Source organism: Anser anser (genome assembly GCF_964211835.1).
Source record: "Anser anser genome assembly, chromosome: 7".
NCBI lineage: Eukaryota > Metazoa > Chordata > Aves > Anseriformes > Anatidae > Anser > Anser anser.
The window spans coordinates 6,350,713-6,378,381 of NC_139727.1; the positions used below are offsets into that span (position 1 = coordinate 6,350,713).

General features: G+C 34.4%; 1 protein-coding gene across 17 annotated transcripts in view; it reads right to left on the reverse strand.

Moving 5' to 3' along the window:
• KCNMA1 (potassium calcium-activated channel subfamily M alpha 1) overlaps positions 1–27,669 on the reverse strand; it is a 472,598-nt gene that overhangs the window by 80,730 nt on the left and 364,199 nt on the right. For 9 of the 17 annotated variants that reach the window (XM_083843583.1, XM_083843582.1, XM_083843577.1 and 6 more), the window contains 2 exons: positions 22,932–23,018; positions 18,928–19,004 (listed from right to left, as the gene is read on the reverse strand). In XM_083843583.1, coding sequence (XP_083699709.1) covers positions 18,928–19,004; positions 22,932–23,018 — 164 coding nt within the window. Of the gene's footprint in view, positions 1–9,198; positions 9,373–18,927; positions 19,005–22,931; positions 23,019–27,669 lie in introns of all 17 variants that reach the window. The other 8 variants (XM_083843584.1, XM_083843575.1, XM_083843590.1 and 5 more) reach the window with 1 other exon arrangement.

Genomic DNA, 27,669 nt, shown 5'->3' on the forward strand with positions numbered 1-27,669 from the left:
TTCTTGTTGCCACTCTTCCTCCACAGCAAAGCTATTGTGATGTACACTCTCTCTCCATACTGTAATGCTGTCAAACAACATGTACCATTAGAGTTGGAGAGTGAAGATAATATCAGGAAAATGAGAATAGAGATAGCGGGATGTTCAGTGCAAATAAAACCTTTTATGCAAGAACAAATGAAGAAGATTGCATGACAAAGATCAGAGATTCTATAATGTGGGTGGGTTTGGTGTTTTTTTTGATTTCACTCAGGAGTTCCTCACAGTGAATAAGGTCTGCGTTCCAATTAAAGTTCAGAAGCTGCTAAAAACCGTAGATGATTTTTTTTCCCCCAGAAATCTAAAAAGAGATTCATCCCTATTGATGCAGATAAACAGAATTTATTCAAGCCCTCTTAGTATCTCCTTTCACTTTCCTCTCCTCCTCACTGCGTATCTATGACTTCCTTCAGCAAAGATCAGAATACATGAAAATTGGCCTGCGTAGGGAATCACTATGTCAAAAGGATGCCTATTCAGCTTACATTCGGTACTTCAAAATATAAGGATCTCAGAGCACTTCTCATCACAAAATATAATACAATATATGGAAAAGGAACAAAAGTCACATAATAAGTCAGTGGCTCAGTCAAGGTAAGTATCTCTGTCTTGTGCCATTTCTGTTTCACTTTTGCCTAGCTAAAATTTCTATTCAAACCAAAATATCTGCAGGAATTTTTAACTACATGTCACTAGCCACATCTTACACTTTATTAATGCTTTTTCCATCCTTCCTTTTCAGAATTGTACTGTACTAACAAGACCTGATTTGTATCAGTGAAACATATATGTCTGAAGTAGCATACATTATGTTTCCTAAAGTCACTGATAAAAAGTGAATCACAACAATACAGTATTAAATAATATATAAAATATCACAATGAAAGCTATATCAGTGTGTTATAAAAAGGTCAGCTAACAGAAGCTGGTAAACAGTTTCACAAACAGTAAAAGTACAACTGAAATTTAACCTAAAGTACGTTATCAACATACTTAAGAAATTATATACTAAACAAAATCTATGCTTTTTTTGTTGCTGTTAAATCAATTAAAACTCTTCCTTTTCTGTTCAACTACCACCCCTCTACTATAAACTCTGGCAAAGTGATCATATAGTATGGGTGCTGGTTTTGGGGTACTTCAAGTACCCCACATGAAGTTACAGGACAAAAATCTCTTTTTAGGAGACACACAGACAAAAATCATGAGCTATGTGTATTGGCATACACAAATACCTGGAAAGGTCCTAGGAGCTCAGTAGAAAATATGATGACCCAGAAAAAAATTGTCTTGCAAGTTGCCTCTGGCTCCCAGGGACAACTCTGCTGAACCTACACTGGACTTGATAAAATCCAAAGGTCTTTTGTTTTAATTCAATGGACTCTCCTAGCTAAGGAAAGCATTAGGTTGGCTCCTTCTGGCTCCAATTCTAGCACTTACTGAATCACATAGTATGTGAATGAATGGACACACTACAGCTAATGTGACTACTAACCTCATTAAAAAATATATCTAAAATATATTGAATTATCAGATGATGGAAACGCTGTGCTTTTTTTTTTTCTTTTTTTTTTCTCTTGTTTTTACATCATCAGAAACATTAACAATCTGATATATAATGCAAGCACATTTTAACTGAGTTTGGAGGGGAGTTAGTCTATTTTTTTTTCCTAATAAGCTGTATTCCATTTTAGATGTCAATATTATATCATAGTCTGTTGTATATTTCAATAAGCACCTCCTTGTGTACATTACAATAACTTTAGATCAAATGAAATATAGAAGACCTAGGCCAGAGAGAACTTCTTTTTCTATGAACATGATGGACAATATTCCAGGTCAGGGAACAACTTTTTTCTCTGAATTACAAAACGATCCAACCAATAAAGACATCAAATGAAAATATATATGTGTGTGTGTAATAAATACAAGAGTATGAGAAGTACAGGCTTTACAGATCAACTGTTCATATTAGTTTGGAAGCCATTTGAAAAGAACACAAATTATGCATTAAAGTATATCTATGATTAGCATGAGCTGATAGCTTTCTACTGTTATTGGTTCAATATTAATTTGAGACCTTGCCCAATAACATCAACATAAATTAGCTCAGACTCAAAATGGCAATCAGCTTGGGGGACCTATCCTGAAAAGTGGTACTAACATCTTCCCAGCATCAATGAGCTTCTCAATCCTGCAGCTGTTTCTAAAAGCTTCCTCCCAAAGGCACATTTAAAACTAAATTAAATGCAACTTTGACTTAATTAACGTTTTAAATGATAATGAATACAATGTAGATTCATAGAAGGCATTTACATTGCATTATAAAACTGATAAAATTTTAATAACTCTTTGTTAATAACTTATGTCTCTCCAGACCCATAAAGCCTAAGGCAGTTGGTGCGGTAGTCTAGGGTCTAATCTAGGTTCCTAATGCAGGTGGAATAAGGAGGCAGAAGACTGACTTGACATTTGACATTTGCTCCAAGCTTGCTCTGGATCAAGCCACTGTTTGTTCATAAGTACTTTATTTCATATAGTAAAGGTCAGAATTTGGGCTCAAGGCAGGGCTATGACAGAAATGCTCAAGCTGAAACCGAGCCAGCTATGGCATCTGTCGCTTGAAATAGCTCAGAAAGAGTAGAGATAGAGAGCTAACCGGCTAGCATCTGTCCCACACCAAGGAGGTAACAGGAAGAATCTGCTGCCTGGTGGTAAGAAACTGTCGTGATGAGTTTCATGACAACCAGCCACACTCAGGAACTAAAAATGCAAACATAATTTCCATGTCACCTTGCATAAGACCCTCTGTTTAATTCACTCCACAGGATGCTGACAGCATTTTTTTCTAGCTTGTCCCTATCAAAGCAAGCCACTCAGTAGTCTCTTCCCTGTGACCCTAGTAAGAATCACTACTCAATATAAAGGCCTAAAGGAATTAAATCTAGACTTCTTGATCTCTCCCTTCTCCACCTTCCTAATTCTTCAAAAGATTTGTTGCTAAACTTAGCAGGGCCTCCATGGTGACGTGAGATTTCATCTCCTTGTTACAGACATAACAGATCGGGCAGAGCACCCTCTTATCAGCCTAGCAGTATATACCACATCAAAAAAGTCATCTGAAAAGGCGTGTGCTTCATTATTTATATTTTCTGGTCATGGATAACAAGCCAGATTGTCTGATTTCTACCATTCTACTGCTTGACAAGGAACAGCTGGGGGGGGGGTTATTTTTTTTTCTACTCTTGCATTTCTACATCTCGATATTAATCTATATGCTTGTATTATATCCCAAAGAAAAATAAATAATTTAGCAGCACTCAGGTTCTATTAAAATATACAATAATAAAAGGAATTAATTTTTTGACTGTTAGACCTACCTACATACTTGAAGTCACCTATCTTAAAATACATTATTTCATGCTACTTTTCCCCCTCTTATATTAACATCTTCTATTCAGTGACTGAAAAGATAATATAAAAGTTCCAGCGCATTCATACACATAAAGCAATACACGAGACTTGTGATTTGCCAATACCACAGGCTACAGAGCTGGCTGCAAATATGGCCAAACTCTTGCACGTACAAGCACTGACTTCATATCAGAGTCTACTCCATAAGAACCTCCACAGAACAGCACAGGAATCTCCCACTTTTGTATTTTCTTTCCCAATTGTTCCACTGCCTAGTTTTATATGCTTCAGGACCCCATTACATAGTTTTGTTAACAGCAGCTTTCTTGACAGTAGTTCATTCTGAGAAGAAGGCTAATGAAGATTAGTTGTTTTTCTTCATTATCCAATAGCAACATAGACTACATTTAGATGATACACTGATATACCTGACTTTTCTTCTCCTGTAGTGGACTACTATCTAAACTGAGTTATCTAGAATACTTTGTCTCTGTAAAAATGAATGCTCTCTAAAACATCCACAGCTGTTCGTTTTTACATTATTTTTGGTACTTCTAAAAGACACACAGGCAGACTTGTAGAGGTATTTAGAGGAAATGTTATGGCCACGACAATTCTCAGGGGCACAACCCTGGATCCAAGTAATTTTATTGACTTCTGTGGGAACTGATGTAACTGAAGTAAAAATCTGTCACTTTGAAAGAAAGAAAATTTTTTGCAACTAGGTTTACGTAAATCCATCTATTCCACACAGCACGGTTCACAGGCTTACTTCAAAATTATTAGATGATTATAAATAGCACTGTATGATTTACTTCATATGTGTTTTTGAATTAATATGAATTTATTTGGCACTATATCTTATTCTAATTGTCAATTTTCACTACTCTCATTAAAAAAAATCACTACATCATTTGTGTAAAGGTTATACAAAATAACGCCATTGTTCTCCAGTATACAGAGGTAGGTTTTTTTTTGTTTTGTTTTGTTTTGTTTTTTTTTTCCAGAAAAGTAAGCTGTAAAAACAAATCGGTTTCTAAACATTTGTTTACAACCTTAGAATGCTGCCCTGATGGGCAACATCTCTGTCTCCTTTCCCAGCAGACCTGATCAGTTGTTTATTCCTTCCATTTCTTCATCCTCAAAACACTAAAAGTGTGCTATTGGCACACTTTTGGTCCTGTCTGTGCATGACAGAGTAGACAGTGTGACCTCAGAGGGCTCAGTAGGTTATATCTAAGAGAGTCTCCATCCCTTCTGTGGCCACAAGACCCAGGTTCATCACAATATACCAACCTTGGCTTATGCTACCCAAAACACTGCTCCACTCTTGTAGAAAATGATTTTAAGGCCTTTGAGAAAGACTCAACAGCTAACTTGACTGTTTTGTATAAACCACGTGATGGCACTAGAAGAGCAGGTGGAATAGATGCTTCTCAACCAGGCTTAGCTCAAAGGTAGATACATACTTTGGCCACTTTCAAAAAGTAAGCTTTCACTTTTGTATCTAGAACTTGTCTTAACACAGTCTTTCTTTCTAAACAAGATGAATGGGAGTTTGGGCTGAACCATGAATTAAAAGTACAGTGAAAATCAGCCTTGTCTTTTGCTCTAGAGATCCCTGATATTCACCAAAGTCAGAGTCTTCTTGTAATGCTTCTCAGAGATACCAGACCATGCCAATCCATGTTTTCTCACAAACTGAATAACATATTTCTAGGCCTAGTATCAAGAATGTCCTTCCCTCAGAGCACAGGGAAGTTTAAGTTCCCACTACAGTAGGCATGGCATAAAATCTTGACAAGTTTAGATAAGGTTTCCTTTTGGAACCTGAACTTCTGATCTTCTAGAGAAGCAGCAGCCATATGAAACACAGAAAACAGAAATTAAATGTTTCAGGTTAAGATTCTGTCTGCATCAATTAATCATTTGAATAGCGCTCCCCAGGATTTGGCACATTCCTAAACAGAAACATCACACTTACTAGTAAAATAATTTCACTGTATAGGCCACCTCAATTTTTTCAGTTGCTGAGTGCCTCTCTTCACTCTAATTTGCATGAATCACAGAATCATTAAGGTTGGAAAAGACCTCCAAGATCATCTGGTCCAACCACCACCCTACTACCAATGTCACCCATCAAACCATGTCCCTAAGCACTATGTCCAACCTTTGCTTAAACACCCCCAGGGATGGTGACTCCACCAGCTCCCTGGGCAACCTGTTCCACTGCCTGACTGCTCTTTCTGAGAAGAAATGTCTCCTAATTCCCAACCTAAACCTCCCCTGGAGCAACTTGAGGCCACTCCCTCTAGGCCTATCACTAGTTACCTGCGAGAAGAGGCCAACCCCCAGCTCCCCACAACTTCCTCACAGGTAGTTGTAGAGAGCAGTGAGGCTTGACCTGGGCCTCCTCTTCTCCAGACTAAACAACCCCAGCAGTTCCCTCAGCCGCTCCTCATAGGACTTGTGTTCCAAACCCTTCACCAGCTTCATAACCCCCTCTCTGGACATGTTCCGGGGCCTCGATGTCCTTCTTGTAGTGAGAGGCCCAAAACTGAACACAGTGCTCGAGGTACGGCCTCAACAGAGCTGAGTACAAGGGGATGATCACCTCCCTGACCAAATCTACATTACCAAAAAAATTACTTGGACCATTTGACCACTGTTCATGCAGCAATCTACCAAAAGCAGATAAACCTGAAAATATCTGCAGACACACACAAAACTATTTCCTTATGTTTAGAAAGATCATCTCTATTTGTGTTTTTTTTTTTTTCCCAAACAGCTGCCTATGAACTCAAAAGCTATTTTAATGTAATTATATTTAACCATAATAGGTTTTTCATTCACTGAAAGTACAGACAATATTATAGCAGAGAAAATCATTCACAGTGGAAAATATACTGCAAGTGTTTCCCTATGTATTATACAATTAACACACTAAATCCTGCATACATCATTAAATACGTAAATTGATATCTTCTACTTGACATCAGATTCTTACAAACAGCATCAATTCTTGCAAAAAATACTTATTTTTTCAAGAAGTTTGGCCTGTGATTTTATCTACCTTAAAAAAAGAAAAGCCTGCTTTTGTAACCAAAAGGAAAAGGGAAAAAAAAAAAAAAAAGAGAGAGAGAGAAAGAAAGAAATGCATTAAGTGATTGTAGAAGCAAACCAACCCAACTGAGGCACCACGACCAAAGCAAGCCCTGTAATAGTATAATGACCTTTAATGAGTGTCTGGGGAAACAATACAGTCCTAGCATAAAAGACAAAGGGCAAAACCCATCACGGCTCCACTGACACTAATTTAAAATGATTTTCAGAACAACTAAAGAATGTAAGAGAGGTAATCTGATCCACCAATCTGACCTCACTTTGATTATGGGGCCCTGCTGCTGCCATTTCTAATTGTCAAACACTCTACATTTCACATCTGCTCATATTTAATGAAAAGCTGACTCTCACCACTATTCTTTGAGTTAACTAGCTCTGTCAAGATGGGCATCATACGACCCCTGTGCACTGCAAAAGAAAACACAGTGATTTCTATTGAAGCCGTGCCAGTGAAATTTTGCATGTGTATATATATATATATATATGTATATTTAACTGGAAAAGAAAGGCTTCTGCTGGTTTGTAAAGAGCATGAATTGGTATTGATTTTCATAGTTATTATTAACAGTCAAGGGTGAATAGTTGCACAAGGAGAAGAGTAAGTTCTCTTTTGATTTGATGGAGTGATGAAGGGGGAAAAGCCCCTTGAAAGATAGGATGCTAAAAATCCTCAAAGCTGTCAATACCACTTATCCTTCAAAATATATTTAATGTGTTTCCCAACAATGCTGATTCTGGTGGCAATAAAACCATGCAGTGGATATTTTTGGCTCAGCAGGCAACACAATCAAAAATGTTTAATTTTTCTGCCTCTGTATAGTCCTAAGTGAACTAAGTCCTAAGTCCTACAAATTATGGTTTTTTATTTCCTTGCCAAACAAGTGCTAATAGCAGAAATCTCACCCATTTGTAAGGGACATATTCATTTAGCCCTGTCTGCTTGCTGTTAGCACCCATACTGGGACCTAACCACTTAATCTCTGTACTAGTCCATATTAATGTAAACAATAGCAGACGTTGTGTTACAGAGGCTTTTAGGTTATTGAGGTAACACTGCCTGCAGTAACTCTCAATCCAGGAAGTTTTTACAGTCACTGTTCTTAACAAACAAAAATATTTTGTTCTGTTTTACCCTAATACAGGACTCTCTGAAGGATAAAAACTCCTGTAGCTTAGAATAATATCTAAAACTGTCTTTCCCCTGAGGTGATGTACAAGTTACAACCAAGTAAATAAAAACGATATTCTGGGTGCTTATACACATAAACAAAGAGAAGATTTCTGGCAAAATCTCTTAAGAAATCCTATTAAATTCAACTTAATTGACATAGTCTTCAGGTATAAAAATACTAACAAAAATCATAGTATTGGTATATACTCCACATTTGTATCTGGAAAAATATTTCAAATGTCAAAAGAGCTAGAGAAAAGTCATTCACCACATGGACTACATACTGCAATACACATATGGCATCAAAAGGCAACCAGATGCATAATCTACCAACTACATTATATTCTTAGTAGTGGAAGGCATTTTTATTCGTGATGACTTGTAATGTAAAGCGGACATATTTCCTGATCAAAACTCTTAATATTCCTTCTAGATGTATCTGAATAATTTGTCAGTTTTTCTTTGCTATTTGGATAGGGAAAGGAAAAGAATCCCTGTCCCAAGATAAAGTTTTGCCTGTTACGGATGTCTGTAGAGGATATGTAAAAAAAATAAAAATAAAAATCACTATTTAACAGTCTTCCTCAATAGTTCACACTGATAAAGAAAGCTTTAGAAAGCTTTAGAATCCCTACCACTCAGCCAAAGAATTAATAGATACTTAGAGCTGGTTCTAATTTCTCTCTCTTCTCCTTCTCAAACTCTGACCTTTCAAAGAGCTTTGGGGGCATATTCCAGAATGGTACTGTCCTGCAAGGCATATTCCACAGCTAATTTCAAACAGTTTGCATCACAAAGTTTCCATCAGGCTAGCCCTTCTACAGAAGCACTACAAAAGGTACATCCATTTTATTAAGGTTTCTGCAGTTTCAGTATTAGATGGAAGGTCTCCCATATTAATCATAAAAGACTACAAACAAAACTAAAGACAATGGTAGCAGTCTAAAATAGAATGCCAGCTTCAGAATGGCAGTCTAAAACAAAATGCTAGAAGCAGTTCAGCAACTAAGTTGTATCCTTTATATTTACTCACTACCTATTATATATTGCTCTATTGCTAAGCCTATTACAGCTGCAAACTTAGCACCAGTCACAGATTTAGACACAGATCTGTTCCTCCAGTAAAGCATATACTGGTTAATTAATGACAATTTATATTGTATGAATTAAATAAAAATATGTCACTAAACTGCACTACTAAGGTCCTGCATGCTATTGCAAGAGCATGCTTCATAAAGAGCACACGAAGCAAAATAATGAATTCCATTTTTTGTATTAAAAATAAATAGAAACAGAAATATAAATACAGAGCTGTATTAAAATTTGGTTTTGAATTTTTAAAAAAGCATCAGCCCAGTAAAACTCACAGAACTACAATGTACGACACAAGACGGGGATGATACCACAGACACCACAGACATGGAACAGCATGTGTTGGTGTTAAAACTTACAGGCACGTAAACTGGTGGAGCAATCATTAACAGAGACAGAAGAAAGTGGGAAGGCTCTCTCAAGGGTGTCCATGTTACTATGTACACTGCCTGACATGCAAGAGCAGTCACGCTCAGAGCGTCCGCAATCAAAACAACATGCCAGTTTCATTCTCTTGTAGATGGACATCTTGGCTATAACCATGTGTTGGATGGGAGGAGAGGAAGAGCAGCAGGTTAATGGCAAGGTTATATATATAACAAGGCAGCTGGAAGGTAATTTAAGGGATTTAATACAGGCCTTAGTTTATGTTAACAGTCTTGACCCAGGAAAAAAAAAAGCATGAGATTATTGATAACACTTTGGCTGTACATTAAAAGTAGGGCAAAAGATAAATTGTTCTTTATTTCTCTTCAGTCTTAAAGGGTGACCGCAGATATAGGAAGTATTACTGATTACAGTCAAGTGTTTGGATCAAAAAAGAACATGGTAAAAGCAGAAAATCCCAAGAATATATTTTTCCCTTGGCACAATTAATACTGCAGGGCTAAAACAACAAGAAAATATAAAGCTGCTGATCCACTAGAAGTTTTTGATCTATTCTGCTTCCTCTAAAAGTTAAAAACTTTTATATATATGTGTGTATATATATATATGTATGCATGTATACACAGACGAAAACACACATACACATATTCTTACATACACACACTCACACATATACATGTATACACATACACACATATATATAAATTTATCCTCAAACATATGCTAATAATTGCTTTGTATTAAACTGTGCCAGGGAACTCCTTTATTGCAATAAATTACATATTACTGGAGACTTACAAGATGTGCATAAAATTTTCTGAAAAATTGACTTCATTTACATTATATCTTCAGGAATTCAAATTAACTCTTGACAGAATACCAAAATTTGCCAATATAACAGACACAACTAATAATGGCAAATATGCTTGACATTAAAATCAGTTCACAAATAAGGCATCACCAAAAGCACACAGAGCATTGGTCCACTGAAACATGCTGAACCAATCACTGGCACGCTTTTTACTCTGAGGAGTACTGAGTCTGGACAATGCAACTGGATTGAAAGGTAGATCAAGAACCAAATAACTGGATGTAGAATTAGGCATTGATTCCAAAAGAAGTGCCAGGTTGGAATAGAAAGTTTATGTTCTTTAGTCATGGGAAGGACAGTCTTATTGTTAAGTATTTCTAGAATCCTATTTTATAACAGCATCCTATTTTATAAATGTACATGTAATTACCGTTATGCAATTTTGTATGTTACCTCAATCACAAGTAAGTTTAATTCTCAAGAACTGCAAAGGCCACTTAAATTGTTTCACATGTTGCACTGAACCAACACTTTTGGTAATGGTTTAGATTGAACTGACTCAATTATACTAAAAACAAAACAGAACACCAACAGGCAAAAACAAAACCTTACAAGCAAATGCAAGAAAAAGGTAATGTTTCTCTAGCCTGTACCTTCAGTTTAGGATGTCTTTTTTTCCTTACTTTTATTTATTTATTTATTTATTTTTGTATTATAGCAGTAACATTAAATTATTAATGATTTCTCTCTTTTCTTTTTCCAGTTTTTTAATGCTACAGTCAACAGGGAAGAGGGATTGAAATTGCTCAAATGGGTCAAGTCCTGTTCTAAGGCCTTGATGACTTGCCATACAGTATATTTGTCAAGCAAGGGTAACATTATGATTGTGGAAAACAGGCATTGAGGGAGATGGATGAGTGATCTCTTCAGCAGCGACTCCATTCCTCTAAAACTTTGCTCACATCACTACTGCCATGTTCTTTCAGCATCCTAGTAGAGTTATCTTAGAGCTGTTCAGAAAGTCATCATGCAGCATCAGGCTTGTTCATTGCATGGTACATCATTCCTCATAGCTTGGCTTTTAGTTAGAAGGTTTCCACTGAAGCTTTTGATGCATACACATTCAAACTACACAGAAAATTCAAAACAGCATTTGTTTTCTCATAGTTTCCCTCTCTCTAACTTTTCCCAACATATTCTTTAAAATTGAAAAGTTGGGCAGAGAAAAAAAGTTACCAAAAATGTGGAAGTGTTTCCATTATGCCTATTTTATTATTTTCACTTCAAGGAAATGAAAGAAAAATAAAGAGCATTTGTGAGACACGCTAACAGTAGGTGAGGGAAAAAGAAGGCCCATTTTGTTTTAATTACAGCTGTTTTGAAAGACTTTTTCTAATCAAATGCTGTAAGCAAAACACTGCACAGAAATTCTCAACTGCTATGTTATTGGTTAGTAACAGTCCCTGGTTTTCATTTACTTGTAGCCATTACTTGTTATTGTAGCCATTACTTGTCAACAGTCAATAATAGGATAGGACATATTTATTAAAATTAAAAGAAATTATTCTTAAGGACAAACACGGTCGGGAAGGAAAACTTTTTGTACCATTTTCATCAGACTTAAACCAATGAAGTTGGGAATTTAAGCACTTCTGTTCAATTGGGGAAGGAATCCATGGTGCTTCTCAAAAGTAATGCCCTTTCAGGGACTGTTTTTAACTAGTATTATCAGTTGTTCTGGAGATCATGCATCATTTTAATATTTCACATCATTAACATGCAGGAAACAGGCTTGAACCTGAAAATGTAAGTAGCAGATATGACTTGCTATAAGGCTTTTGATCAATATATAAGCAACTGCATATCAGAGCAATACATTTTGAAAAAAAAAAAAAGAAAAGCATGCCGTTACTCTTCATTCCTTTTAAACAGTCATTGTTACATTCATACCAAATACAATATTTATTTTCTTTTAAATAAAACAAAACATGGGTTATTATTAGGGATGGCTAGTGACAAGATCAAAGACAAGACAGAAATGATTTCAAATGGTACAAGCCACAAACATACCATTTCCTATTAAACTTCCATAAACATTAACAAAAAATGGGAATCATCAGAGAGACAGGGGGACCTTAAAAACAGCCTATGGGTGGGTGTTAAGTTCATTTGACACCTGTAGTACCTGCATAAGAATAATCTCATTTTTATCCATAGAAATGTTATGGATGTTCAATAGAACTGTTATTTGTTAGTAAAAAATTAAGTTGGGACATAAAGGATGTTAATTCCCTATTTCCAATTGAATAATAAATGGATAAAAAGGAAGAAGAGATCCGTCTATTTAGTATGATAACAATCCCCTAGCATTTGTAAAAGTGTCAGGGGAAGTAATCATGGAAACAGAAATCAGACTAATATAATAATTTACTGACAGAACAAGGCATATATAACCAGAGACATTTTCTGATTTGGTAAGAGCAAAAGGAAAGTAAAATTGTTGAGTTATTTATAAAAACAAATAAATACTTTGAAAACTTTTTGTTGCAGTTTTTCTGAAAAGGCAATAGCCTTCCATTCTAATGAGGAAGGAATGTGCCTTAGATGTCTACACTTCTAGCAATACCTTGCTTTCTCATGTCAAAAACTCAAAAAAGTCCAGTCAAAATTTCTAGATTATCTGGATCTGAAGTGTTACTTAGTGTTCACAAATAGTAATGGGAAATATTTCCAGCTGCAAAAATAAGCAAAGGAAGCTGCAGAATATTCTCTATCTAAGATGTCATGGAACAGCTCCTTTAAAAAAAAAAAAAAAAAAAGGCAGAACAAAGTATCCCTTCATCTTTGCGCTTTTTTTTTTTTTTAATTATTTTTTCTCTCCTCTATTTTGTTTTGTTTTTAACTTTACAGACTACCCAATCCTAGTATTCCACCCATCACTACAGCAGTTTTCCTTGTAACCTCAACGGTAACAAAAAGTAGATCTACGAGGACACCTAGTGGATCTCCATGAGACAACAGCTGGTTAAGAATGAACTGTAGTTTGCTTGACCAGCAAATGGTTAAAAAAGGGTCCCACTACACTTAAGAATTGAAATGCATATAGTGTCATTCCAATTCATCAAGTTCTCATAACCCACACTAAGAGCAAAATAACAGCAGCGTTAAAGGAAGACCAGACTGATTTAATCGCTTTTAGGGATGTTGGTTAACATGAGACTAAATTATTGAATGGACTTTGCCCAGCAAAATTTGTTTTCTGAAAAATACAGCAATACATCTTAATCTGTTTGTGACAATTTTTCTCTTACCACAACAGGCAAAGCTCTCTCTCCACTATTTAAGTTTTACAGAATAACTTCAAGACCACCTACTCAGCTTGTTCACTAATCTTACAATTTTTCTAATTAAAGGCAATTGGTTAGTTCTTTGCTGTAATTCATATGGTGCTGTTCTTTGTCAAAACTGTAGAAACAGTGGACATTCTGCCCTATTTTAGTAGCTAAAAGAAATAATGCTGTATTTATAGACCAATTCATTTTAATATTCAGTTATCTTCATGAACTTTGCTTCATTGCCTTAAAGACTCTCAGCCAATGTACTCTCGAAGCTAGCTGCATTTCTAGGCAAACCGAAGGTATTGGGGATTTGGGAGAAAAAAAAATAAGCCAAACATGCATGAACTTTTTTTTTTTTTTTTTAAATACTCTTCTAGCATGAAGAGCTTTTTTGATTGATTATTTATTATTATTTAAACTAGTTTATCTGAGTTTATCTGGTCCAGAAAGGCTTTAATATAGAAATAAATTTACAATAAATACATTGTAATAAATAAACCCAAATTACTTCCATTGTTTTGCCTCTAGGTCAATTGGATGCATTATTTTATCCATAGCAATTTGTTTCTTTTTGGTTTATTGATTCTTATTATGCTGTCCTGACAATCTGCTTTTCTGAGTTCCCTGTTTTTCTGCTGTGTCATTCTCTTGGCTAGCAATAGATACTTGGAGAAATTTCTGTTCTATGTATGAATAATTTCTATTACAATGGGATCTCAATCCTTTACTGTAGAAATGGCACCACAATTCATGATTAAAAAAAAAAAAGTGATTAATGATTATCATAATGAAGGCCATCATAATTACAAGATGGCCAACGCTGTATCATGCAACTCCAGGAGTGTCAACTTTTCCCGTATTCTTTTCAAGACCCTACAGTGTGTACAGCTGAGAGGGGAAAAATATCACAACCCGGATTAAAATCTGAAGTGTTATCAGAAAACAAATTCATAATATACGGTGAAATAGTGAAAAAGTCTCATAGACTCACTTATTTATAATAGCTGTGGTTGTATAGTATCACTAGCACCCTCAACCTGGTACAGTAATGCTTCATTGCAGCTATGAAATATTTGATCCCTCTTGCTGTTTGAAAGATCAAGCCAACACTGCCTCTAACCAATATATTTTTTGCAGTGTTTGTATTCCTAGGGAACTAATTCTTTCCATGTTTTATGTATTTAAATCATTATGACTGTGCACACTAAAAGTGACTGACAAGAGCCTCCATAGATTCTGTATATTTTGAAGTGGTATGACTTAGTTTGACATGAAGTGGTCTATAAATTTCATATTCTATATATAATAATAATAATATAAAACTTTACAGTTTAGGTCCTGAAAAAACAGCGTGGCTCTCTACTCATGTAATTATTTTCACAACAAGCAAAACTGTTATAGCTGGGGAAAATAATCACTGTACCTTGTTTGCTGTTGAGGATAGTTGTGGGTTTATATATTAAAGTTAAACATATTAATTCACTGTCTGGCTTTCCTCCTACCTCCCTTATTTTTGTCAGTGGGGAGAAGGGAGTTAGATAAGGACAGTATAAGACTGTTGTGTTGTCCCTTGTGTCAACTATGCAATTGAAAAGACAAAGTACAAAAAAAAAATTCTAACGTATCTGACAATTAATTCAGCTTAACTGGGCAAACAGTGCTATAGTGCTATTACCCCAGCCTAACCAATAGCCCTGAAAATTCATGAGAGATCTCTAGAATCATTTCAAGGAAGTGCCACTGCCAAGATCTCACTTTCAAATAGGGATAAAAGATAAGGTTGTGAAAAAAGGGACAAAAAAGTGGAAAAGGGGAAAACTGCTGTATTTTCTTCAACGTCACCCTAATCTCCGTGGGTGTAAACGATGAGAAACTTGTGGGTATGACGTCACTGCTACATGCAACATAAATAAAGAAAAGAACCGAAATACTGAACAAAAATACTCTCTGCTAGAGAAAGACAGGTTGGACCGCACTCTGGGCTACAGGGAACCCATTTTTACTCACAATAGATCACTATCAGTGTGCAGTTAAAATATAGTAGGGGCCGTGTTCCAAGGCAGCAAGAGGAAAAATAAATCAAAAGTTTGTCAATTGTCATAGATTACAAGAAATTCCTTCAAACACATCAATGTACACATGATATGTCCCCTCTGGGGTTCAACCCCCATGGTTCACAGCAAGCACTGTCACTGGAAAAAATATATGCAGAATTAGACCACAGCTGTTGCACAGAATGAAACAAACAGGAGGCGTAGGTCATCCACTTAAGAGTTTTCATCCCAACATGGCTTCATTTTATCTAAATATATACATGTATTTGGCCCGTTGTGAAAAAACTACAGTTAAATGGAATTGGAAAGAGATTGAAAGCATTCCGAAAATATATTAACAATCTGTGAATAAAATTTCCACACAAGCATTGCTCTGGACAATGTGACATCAGCATTCATATGTTATTCAGGGATAGGGATGGGTAAGGAGAAGGAGGGATGGCAGAAACTGCAAAAGGAAAGCAAGGTTACTTTAATTATCCCTGGCCTTGTGGAAACGTACTGATCTGCCCTGAATTATTAATATTAGGCTTAACAGGTTTGGACAACTGGCTATGTAGGTCAGACTCACGTTTAGACCCCAACAATACCACAAGCTAACATTCAGATAGCATCTAAATTGATGTGCAACCTCAGATGCATTATTAAAGAATGTGATTTTCGAGTGTCACAGGAAGCTGCAATAATTAAAGCCACAATAATTCGGATTTCCATGTAAAGAAATATTCTTTCACATATAATTCACCTGAATGTGCCAATATTTTTACACAAAACCTTTCACCTTACACATTTTCCACATTCAGCTGTCTCTAATTGCTATGTTGTTCACTAATTTATATATATTTATCATATAGGACTATATATATGCATGTGTGATTATTCACAATGTCTTTTGAAACTCACATTGACAGATTAGCTGTTGACAGAGCAGTTGACAGTTTCTTAATTCAGTAGGGAAAGAGTTTTCATAATTTATGCTTTGTTTTGGTTAGACTGCACTTTTAAGACCAACAATTTGTGTAGCTTACAGATGGATAACAAAGTTAAGATTTTCAAAAGTGATTAGTGATTTGAAAGCTAAAACTAAGGCATCTTACTTGAATAATAGACTGCACTAAAGACTTACCTTAAAAAAAAAAAATCCAATCCCGTGAAAGGGATCTTAAGATCACCAAAAATCACTAATTACTGTTGAATTTTTTTTTTCTGATTGACAGTACTTTGAAAGCAAAACAATGATATTATTCCTAATAGTTGTGAACATGCTGCTAAGTGGAAGCTGTTCTCAGCTGTACTGAAAGTTGCCATATATCATGGTGCCTTCAACTGTATGCCTGGGGGGGAGTGGGAGGCAAGGAGGCAGATAGGGATAAAGGGGAAATGACAACAAAAGGGAAATTTAAGATTTTGCTGTCTTTTTTTTTTTTTTTTTTCTCCTTTCTCACCTGACTGAGAGGACTCCCTCCTTCATGCTCAGTGCTCACTGCAGCAGCTCTGACAGCCTCCTTCCTCAGCCTCAGCCTAACCCCATCACCCCATCATTTTGCTTCTACATCTGGGCAACATCCCTTCACTTATTGGACTGATACAATGATACATATCCTTCCTTTTGGGACATTTCCTAGTGTCACACATAGAAGTTGTCACTCTCTCCTCTCCTTGGCCTGCTGTTGGCAATATGGCCATAGTGTTGGCTGGGGGACAGGATACTCTGTTTCCTTCCTGTTTCCTAGCACTGAGGTTACATGAATGTTCACACTCTTGTACTTTGTACTGTGTTTTCCAGCTTCTTCCAATATATAGATCTCCCATTAAAATGGCAATGTTCGGATTCTTTATTATTATTATTATTATTTTTTGATTTAGCATGTGTGAAAACCATACACCATGTGAAGGAGTAGAGAAGAATATACTTTTTTTTTTTTTTGTGTGTGTGTGTGTGTGGTCAGCATTGGACAAAATTTAACAGGTAACATATTTCTCCTTCTTAAGCATTGGGTAATTTGGAAAAAAAAGATCGGCTTTGTGAGTTACAGGCACCCTAAGGCATCTGTAACTTGCTTTACCAGAACTTGCTCAGAACTCACATTGGCTTTGGCAGCAGTTCAAAGGTCACATTCTCACATGGATAAACTGTTCTTGAACAATACATTAGGCAATTTTTATTTTTTTTTTCAAATATGTTAGGCAATGCATACATTCCTTTCACATCAGGCATGCTTTCCATGTGTTTTACTCTCCTTGTGGCTACTGGGAGAAAAATCCCATTTTCTGTCAGTGCCTCAGCTGTTTTCTCTCAATTATATTACTTTGTTCCACACTCCTACTTTCTGGGAGAAGAGTTTATTTAAAAACTCTACTGACATGTTTTTTTCTTTTTAAAATCCATCTTTTAGAATTCATCAGTTTCAAATGCCCCTTAAAGTTAGATAAAGTCCAGTTTAGTTTGTAGTGTGTTTTTTTATTTTTTTTTCCTCCAAGAGAGTGCAATGACAATGAGGTGACTGGATCAATAAATAAGACAGTTTATGTTTGTTTGTTTGTTTGTTTGTTTTCCTCCTCTTAAAAGTACAGGTAGAATAGTTGGGATCAAACTCTTCTGAGATTTTTCGTTTTACCTAATCAGTGCTTTTGTACTATATGATCTTCTTCATAACAGAAAATCATGGAATGCACATAAATATTCACACATCAGTTGAGAAAAGGATCCCTAAATCCTTTAGATTTCAATAGTACAAATACGCATGGGTCATATACAACTGTGTCCCAAATGAGGTTGTGACAGTTTCTGCAAAACATCTTTTAAAAGTATATATAGATAAAATACTAATGTCTACATATTTATAAATATACAGATGCAAAGTCTGATTTAAATTTCCAAGCTGAATTATTTCTTCACACACAATTTTCCAAATAATTTAAACAGCAGACTTAAGAACCTTACTAAAACAAATGTTAGCATTAGAGCTACGGAATCTATTGAGAGCAGATATTTAAGGCACTAGTATTTTATTTCTTTCAGACAATCCCTTACTTCAACAGAAATTATAATTTATTTCAATAATAGTTTATTTCAATAGTTACAATATGCAATATTAATCTCTAGATTCATCTTTTGCAGAATTGTGTTCAGCAAGGAAAACAAAAGCTCTTTACAGAAAACTATTGAAATTACTGGATTACTGCATGGTATGAATGAGAGCCTCACTGTTAACTCATTCTTAATTTAGAAACCTCCAAATTAGATCTATCTTGGTTTAATTTAACTCTTGTCTATTTTGGATGCTAATGGACTTTTCTATATGGAAACAGGTGTGACTGGTGTGAAATTTAATAAAAATATTTCCAAAATGCAAATGCACTTATTATTTTGTTGTAAAATAATTTTTTATCTTTTCTGTACCACTGTGTAAAACATGTAAATGCATGTACAGATATTCTTCAAGGCTGAACTGTTCATGGAAAGAAGAGGAAGGGAGTGATAGAAATATTACTTACGCCGTTTGCAGCCACATTTTTTTATCCTTTTGGGATCTGTGATGTCATCATGACAGGCCTTGCAGTAAAAAAATGCCCTAGAGAGACAGAATGGAAAAACTGACACATTTCTTAATCCATACAAATGAAATTAGTCCCACATTTCCTCTTGTTGCAGTGCCAAATTAATGAAACATGCCAGCACTAATTTCCTTTAATCTCTGAAGTTTTAGACATTTAAAGTAGGAAATATTTGCTGCAAGACCATTACATTCAAACATAAGGCTTCAAATTAGTGTTTCTTTTAATATACTTTTATTTTAAAGTAATTGGGAGAAGGGATGATAATTATTACACAGTATATCAGTGCAGTTGTCTTTTTTTTTTTGTCAAGGCCATCTAGTATCCTGGGCCAATTTTTCAGCCCAGTCACCAATAGGACATAGTTTTAGATAAAATGAGAGATTGTAATGTGATCAATGTGACAATAGCAACAGACACACCATTTGCAAGAAATACAAAAAATAAATTAAAAGAAAGAAAATCCACCCAAAATTAGTTAATTTCTAAAGGAATAATAAATGAAAGAACTGGCATAGTCTTGATTAAGACTACATTTTTTTCTTTGATATTGGGGCAGAATCATACCAGTTTTGAAAAGTCAAGCAAGTCAAACGAAAAAGTCAAAATAAAAAAAAAAAAATAAATAAAATAAAAATGCAATTAATAAGGTGAACAGTCTAGGTCTCCATGTACCCTTTTTGCTTATTAACTTCTACTTCTGTATCAAAAAGGCTCACCACTAGCTGAAGCACAAAGAAAACTAAGGTGGAGATAAAGGGTAAATATTTGGTTTTATATAAGATTAAAACAAAATTTCAGTTCAATAAATATGTATCAGACTGCCCACAGGAGAGTTTAAGCATATCTGTCAAATCAACATGTTGTGTAAGACAGCTGTGACACATTCAGCGAGGATCACACAGCTGGCCTGTAGCTGGACAGTTACAGCTTACCAGGATTCTTGATGGAACAACACATTAAACATACTTTTTAACCTGCTGAAATTTCCCTGTGCTTATCTTTATTCAGGATATGTTAGCTACATACCTATCTTTCCCAACCCTCTCTCATTGCATATTTCTTAATACAAATTTGCTGTAAGAACCAAAAGTATCACTTTGCAGACACCCATGGACTTTGCAGATTGTACTGCTCATTGACTTAGGATGGTTGGATTGCTACAACGCTAGAGAGGTCATTGAATCTACGGTCAATCTACGGTCAAAAGTATAAAAGTATAAAACGAAAAATAAACAATATATACACAGTCTCTGCATAAACACAACCTTGGTAAGTGCAAGTAGGACTATTGCTAGAGTTATTAATTCTTTTCCAGATTAAATAGATACTATATTAATGGAAATGTTCAGAAGTATGAACTAGTTACCTAATTCATATAGTCACAAATTTATCTAAGATATTTCACATCTCTGAATTATGGAAGATGTAGTTCAGGAGAAAGATGGCAGGTCTAGTATATGAGATATTGACCAAAAAATACAAATTTAAATTTTCAACAAGACTTCATTAAATGCTATTAATATTTCTAACATCAAGATACCATGCAAACTACTGGTAGAAAACATAAGTCTTAAATGTAGCAGACTTAATTTCTCTGAGACTTCCAGAAAATTTACTCTTCCTAGCTGTGAAATTGTCTTAGTCTTTCCAAGACTCAAAATGTAAAATGAAAGAACCTTTTCTGAGCATGTGCATACTTCGCTGCAGTAAGATTCTGGCCTTTAAAATATTCACCTTCCACCAAATAGACAACTACCACCTCTAAGCAAATGTGAATTAAATATTTTTCACACCATGAGTGTGTGAGCAAAGACATAAGGAAAGAAAAGAAAACTGTCTCCAAATTCTATGCTATTCTTATTTTCCACTTCAGATGTAGTTCCCAGTACCAAACAAGAATCAACTGTCACAGATATTCCCTCATACAATCTCCTGACCTGCATTGGACCGAGGTAATTTCTACAGCACGTTTCTGAAGTCCACTAAAGGACAAATGTCCTAAGGAGTTCCTCCAATTCAATGTGCAAAGAGCTGTGCAATGTGCAAATCTGCCTGAAGTAACTGCTGTAATAAAATCATTCCTCTATATAATTAGGTTGAATTAAGAGTAGTTCTGATGTTAGTACTAAAATGTAAGTAGATAAAGAAGGATAAATATATAGCTCATGTACTTCGTATGATATTTAAACACTCAGGATTTTACACAAACATGTTTGCCTAGATATAATTGTTTCTAATAAGAAACTATTGTTCTAAAAATGCAAAAATAATTCTAGCAAGATGAATAATTGCACATTTCATCGTAGAATATATGACTGATAATTATTTAAAAAATAGCCTAAAGGACCTGCAATTTCTCCATTAGTATACAACCCATAATAATTTGAATTTCAGGTATATAACTTGTTTATTTTCATCTTATTGACCTTAAGAAAAAATAAAACTTTTTTTTTTCTTCCTGAAGAAAAAAAAAATCTAGAACATTTTCCTGACTCTGATTCTCAGCTCCAAAGGTTGAAATCAACAATTTTCATAATTGTTTTTTTTAGTTGAAGCACATCTGATAATGATTTGCTTTGCATAGAACAGCTAAGGAATGTGGGAAAGGAGACGGCATGTTTCTAAACAAAGCCTTCTGCAAAAAGCCATGCAGAAATGGGAATTCCTATTCAGCTTGCTATTAGATAAAATATGCCTGATGAATGATGTGCAAATTTTCTCTGAACATATTAGTAACAGTCAACTGGCCATAAAAATGATATGTCAGGTAATTTACCTGAAATAAGTCTGAAATAATTTCATAATAATAATTTCTATAAATGATTCAAACAAACACAAACACCTAGTATCTCAATATAGGAGTGTGTAGACTGATATTTAAACGTAGAAAAGCGAAAGAGAAGAAAAGAACGCTGAAAGGCAGCGTACCTGAGGCTGTACTGGGTGCAAAGATGGTGCTTGAAAAGTGAGAGGACAGAGGCATTGCTGTGCTCTTTTGTATGCTTCATCTAGACAAACACCATCTTAACTCTTCCAACAAAAATATAATTCAAGTTCTTAGTGATTTCACTATTTTGATGTTTTGACTTTCTTTAAATATTTATAACAAACATGCATTACTTAAATATTAATTTCATGTTAATTATACAAAGTTTAGGATTAAGTAAACATTATCATTTAATATTTTATCTTTTTTCAATCCTATGGATAGACATTAAATAATTATTTATTTTAAAAACTATTTTCTCACATTGCTATTTTATTCCTTCAAAGCATCTTATAATCATAACAGACCAGAGTTCGTATGTTTTGTCCTAAACACAATACCATAAAACTCTTTTTCATCTAACACAAATCTAAAACATCCAAATACACTGAACCAGCGAAATTCTCTACAATGGTTGAATACATTATACTTTTCTAGTTTGATTTATGATTATGTGAACATAGAATATGTAGTTCCATCCAAGAAAAATGACAAGAACGTAAATATTATTATGCTAATGCAGTTACTGAATAAATACAACAGCTTGCTCACATCAAATATTTGATAGTCTCTATATAAATAAGAACTACTCTAAACCTAAAACTTGGACAAAACTTTCAACCCAGTTCTCTCCGAGAGTAACTCTACTGAGACAAATTAATTTATAGAGAAAACAGATCAAAATATTTTACACTTTCCAGTAGGACTCTGAAAAAAAAAATCTTATATTTTTTCACATTTGTTGTAAAATTATTTCACTTCTTGATACTTAGCACTACAGTAAAAAAATGGCATGCACACATCTCAAGACAAAGTTGTTTCATTAGTGTGTCAGTTCAATTTTCCCTGAGAATCTTTCAACATGTTACAATGAAAAGTAGTTGAGGTGTTTATAAGAAAAAAAAAAAAAAAAAACCTATATCTTTGAATTTAAAGACAAAAATGTGTGAATTACCTTTTTACTTCTTTGGCATCACTTGCAATGAAGAATCCTAAGGTACCTTCCTGAATCTTGACATGGTTTCCAGGATTGATTAATATGCTGCTCAATGAAACAGAAACAAAAACAACAACAAAAATAAATTTAAATTACTTTTAACTGAATATTCAAAAATATCTTTATTTTATTCTATTATAGGGGACCTGCTAGTTAGGAAAGGCTGCAAGGAAATTTTAAGCCATTCTTCCTTGAAATTTCCAATCAAATAACATTTTCCACGTGCCATTGCTTTAACAAAAACATAAATTTGAGACATTCACATGCTTTTCCCCAAAATCACATCATCCAAGTGTTTACATCTCCATTCATATGTTTTTGTATGAAATGCATACTGTACAAAATAACAAAGCCTCTCAGAAATAGGATGTGTGAAGCTGAGCTTTTTAGCTCTCTTGCTCTGTCATACAGTGGTGAAAAATTCAAAATATCGTGAAAAGAACCAGCAACCACCACTCGATAACAACACAAAAAGTAATTTATGAAGCTAAACCCTTTTATGCAAATTTGTTCCAATTTCTAGTGAAATAGAATGTTAGTGGGACCCCTATCTGGACATACAATGTTATTGCTTAAAATAATAAATACACATACACTCAAGGGGAATGGTACAAGACAATCAGTCACGATAGCTGAAAAAACATAAAATGAATTAAAAAAAATTAAAACACTGCTATGCAGCCAAGGAAGAACAAAAATAACCCAACCACACTGACAGAATAGCCTTAGCTAAATATGATGAAGGAAATTATAAACTGCTATAAAGAACTGAGGTACCCTATATTTCTTTATGAATTATTGTATTTTCACTAGATATTACTTAAGGAAAATTGCAAACCACGAAGCTAAATATGCATATGGAGCTAGAGATAGACATAAATATATTCTTCTATTACTACTGTGTAATATGACTAATTTTTTTAACTCGATAAAATTAAATAAACTTTTCAAAAGTTCCCACTTTTTTTTTTTTTTTTTTAAAAACTCAGTCTTTGTAAGTCACAGTGTAGTAATGGCACACATGCAATCCAAAGTGCATAAAGACTACTAGCAATTCAAATGCCGGTATAAAGATACACATAGAAAAATAGATAAAGCACATATCTGGATAGACATACATTACTTAAATTAAAAGGTCACAAATCTTTGATGTTATTGGTAGGAGAAAAAATGGATCTCAGAAGATCCCATATTCAAAATAGTATTTAATTTCTATATATTAGTAATAAATATTTGTGACAAATAGTATACCTAAAAGCTTTATATATTCACATGGTTATGTGTGATTACACATGCACAAAAGGCTGTATAAAGGCTGTATAAAAAGAATACTCAGGCTGCAAAATAAAACACTTAAGAATTAAAAGGGTGGTCATACAGCCATAATTTAGCCCCCATTATGCAGTCATTATGATAAAATCTTTATTTATGATAAAATTATGATAAAATCTTTAATTTAATATTCACAAGCTACATTTTTCTTACAATCTGAGACTACATTCAGGAGCATCTTGCTGCCATTACTCTAGACGTGGATTCGTGTAGTTTATCTTTCTTACGTACTGCAGTGTTCATCAGAACAGTGTACAAAAGATTCAAAGATATGTAATTTATTTTACAACAAAAATGAAAATATAATGCTATTCCATTTTACAGATGAGTCACTGATGACTCGATAGAGTCACTATGAGATAAACTAGCTATTAATTTGGGATGCCTACAGCCTATTTTTTTGTTAGTAGCTTATCTCCTTATGCAGTTTCCAGGGACTTTTGCTGCAAGTAAAAATGCTTGGCATTTCCAAAAACCTAGCCTCTGGTTCCCAAAATAACAAACACTTGATCAGAGATCACCTGTAAAAATTTTGATTTAATTTGTTAGCTCACTCTCACACAGATTTTGTATGGCAGAAGCAGAAAAAGAAATTAGTTTTCAAAGTAAGTGTTTACCCAGGTATCTTTCATTTTCCTCATTCACAGTTTCAAACTTTGCAACAGTTTGAAAGGAGAGGAAAACTAGAGAAAATGGAATGTATCACCACAGAATACAGGTTCACCTCCACAGCATATTTCAGCAGTATTGCAAAAAAAAAATGAAACATGAAGGTTTAAATACATTCTATAGTATAATGCACACAGATAAATGGCAATGAATTAAAGGTTGCATAGCTAAAGTTCACATCTGGTATTTCATTTCTCTGTGTTTTGGGCTTACTGGTTGGGCTTGCAAACCAAAACATTTATTTAATGCAGTTTTAAAATGTAATAAAGCTGACAGAAAACAGAACAATCAATCAAACAAAAAATTAAAATAAAAAATGATTTCTTCATAGGAAATCAGTCACTCAAGTCACAAACAGGTTTGGAAAATTTACATTCCGTGCACAAACTTTTGTCACTTGAGTAAACAGAATGCTTATTGGCTGTTCCAGAGACAGCTTAGCTGGCCATCATTAAGACAGATAAGACACATACAGTCTAATACACTAATACATTCACAGAAAAAAAATAGAAATAAAATTGGGGATGGCGAATCTTAAGTCTCTGAGCCGAGGTAAAACACTTCTCAAGAACCATCAGGGAGTCATTCTGCCAGTAACTCTCCAAAGTGTTTCTGCCAAAACATTCTATCATGTCCTTTCAAAGTACGTGCTTCCATCTTCAGGCTTTCCTCCTCCCTGCCTCCTTATCCTTAATCTGCTGTTTTGCTGATAATTTAGCTATCTTCTACAGATGCTAGTCTCATTTGCTTCTTTTAAGCTGCTCTTTCTAAAATATGCAAAAAAAAAAAATTATATATATATATATAATACAGTTAGGTTTGGCTATTTTTCTTGGGTACCAATGAGTACTGCTCTGTCAGAACACTTTTTTTTTTTTTTTTTGGACCCTATTTCATTCTTTGACATTAATCGTGGCAGTATTACAGCCTTTCAGTGAAAACAGATGAACACATTTCTTTACATAGACACAGCTTTTTTTCTTTTTTTTTTTTTCCTCACAGAACTTAAAACTTGACAACATAATAAGCAGCTCTTTTAAGAAGCAGTGAATGTAATCTCAAATCAGAAGGAACTGGCTTCATTTAAGTTGCAAACATACTGAGAGCATGATTTTGTATCTCAATGTTTTCTGAGACACATGAAATCAGTTCACTGAAATCAGTGCATAGACTTTATTTTTGTCATACTTCATTCACATATACTTATTTTCACAAATACAGTGTATTTATAGCTACAAAATATAGATGTGATCACAGTTAATGTAGTATGACCCCAGCAGCAAAATCGTCTGTTGGGAATAAAATATAATTTGCTCCATCACTGCTATTGACAATGAGTTACAGAAAAGGCTCATAAAGCTTCTGTTTTATAGGGACACACTGATATTTAACCAGAGCAAATTCATGAACAATTTCTACTGAGTCTATATGGATTTATTAAATATGCTACTTATTAAAACAGCAATCTCTCTTATGAGACCCGGAGTGTCATTAGCTAAAGCTATGCTTTGATAAGCACTCACTTTAATATGTACAGCAAGGGAAACGTTTTGAATTAAAAGACTTAAGTAAAAGGAAAAAAAAGGACCAAAAAAAAAAAAAGATAACAGGCTTAAGAGCATACCAAAAAGAATGCATCCATCAGTCACTTAGAGATGCATGTATTTGTTAAAGCAGTTCATGAGAATGTGCATATATATATCCTCCCAGATGAGAAATACATGACAAAGGAAATTTGTGTTTTAAGAGGGAAAGCTTCAGCTAACGTCTCCTGTTTATATATTGCCAAGGCTGGATGGCTTTGCAGGTATAGGAAAACACAGGAAAAGGAGAAAATGACAGAAATCCATTATGTTTAACGGGAAGATATACGGATAACCCATATTCATTCTGTGCCATGTATTGGAAAATGTTATTTAAAATGACATCCCCGATTTTTCCAAATATGTATGTTTTCATCATATAACAATTTGATTTTCATGTCTGTGAAAAAAGCACATGAAATCAAGCAAGGAATAGCTAGTAGTTAAAATCTAAGATCTTAATTACATTTTACACCTTTATAACATTTCTAGTTTAGGCTACCTCAGACACTAATCAAGTAATAGCAATCTCAAAAAACTTTCACTCATAATTTCCTTAACAATTCTAGTTCCAGAAATACATTCCTCAAAACAAACCTTTTCATGACAGGTTTGACGTGACATTGCTATATATATATATATCTCTACATATATAACCTTTTGAATTGCTTGCTCCTTCATACATGAAAATTTAGAACACAAGGCAATTACAGCCATGGAAGTTGAACATGTGTAAATCAAATATGATTTAATGCGATTAACAGTAATTTCCTTTACTTTATCAGCATGAACTTAGGAAAAGTCATTTCCATTAGCTTATGATAAGACTAAAATTTGTTTGTAAGCCCCTTGTGGAATGTAAAATGACATTTAGAAAACTCTGCTTTACACTTAGCTGTTATATAGCAAAGGTTAGTCCATTTGCTACCAGAAGACCTGGTAACTATATGCAAGACTGCATCTAAGAGTAATGCTAATGTCATACATCAAAAATATGGAAATCATCTAGTTGTACTCTCAGGAATCATGAATGATAGAAGCTATACAGTTGAAACTGGGTTCCCAGATGAACTGAAAGCACGTGAATCACAAATAGGAATTAGTGCATATTT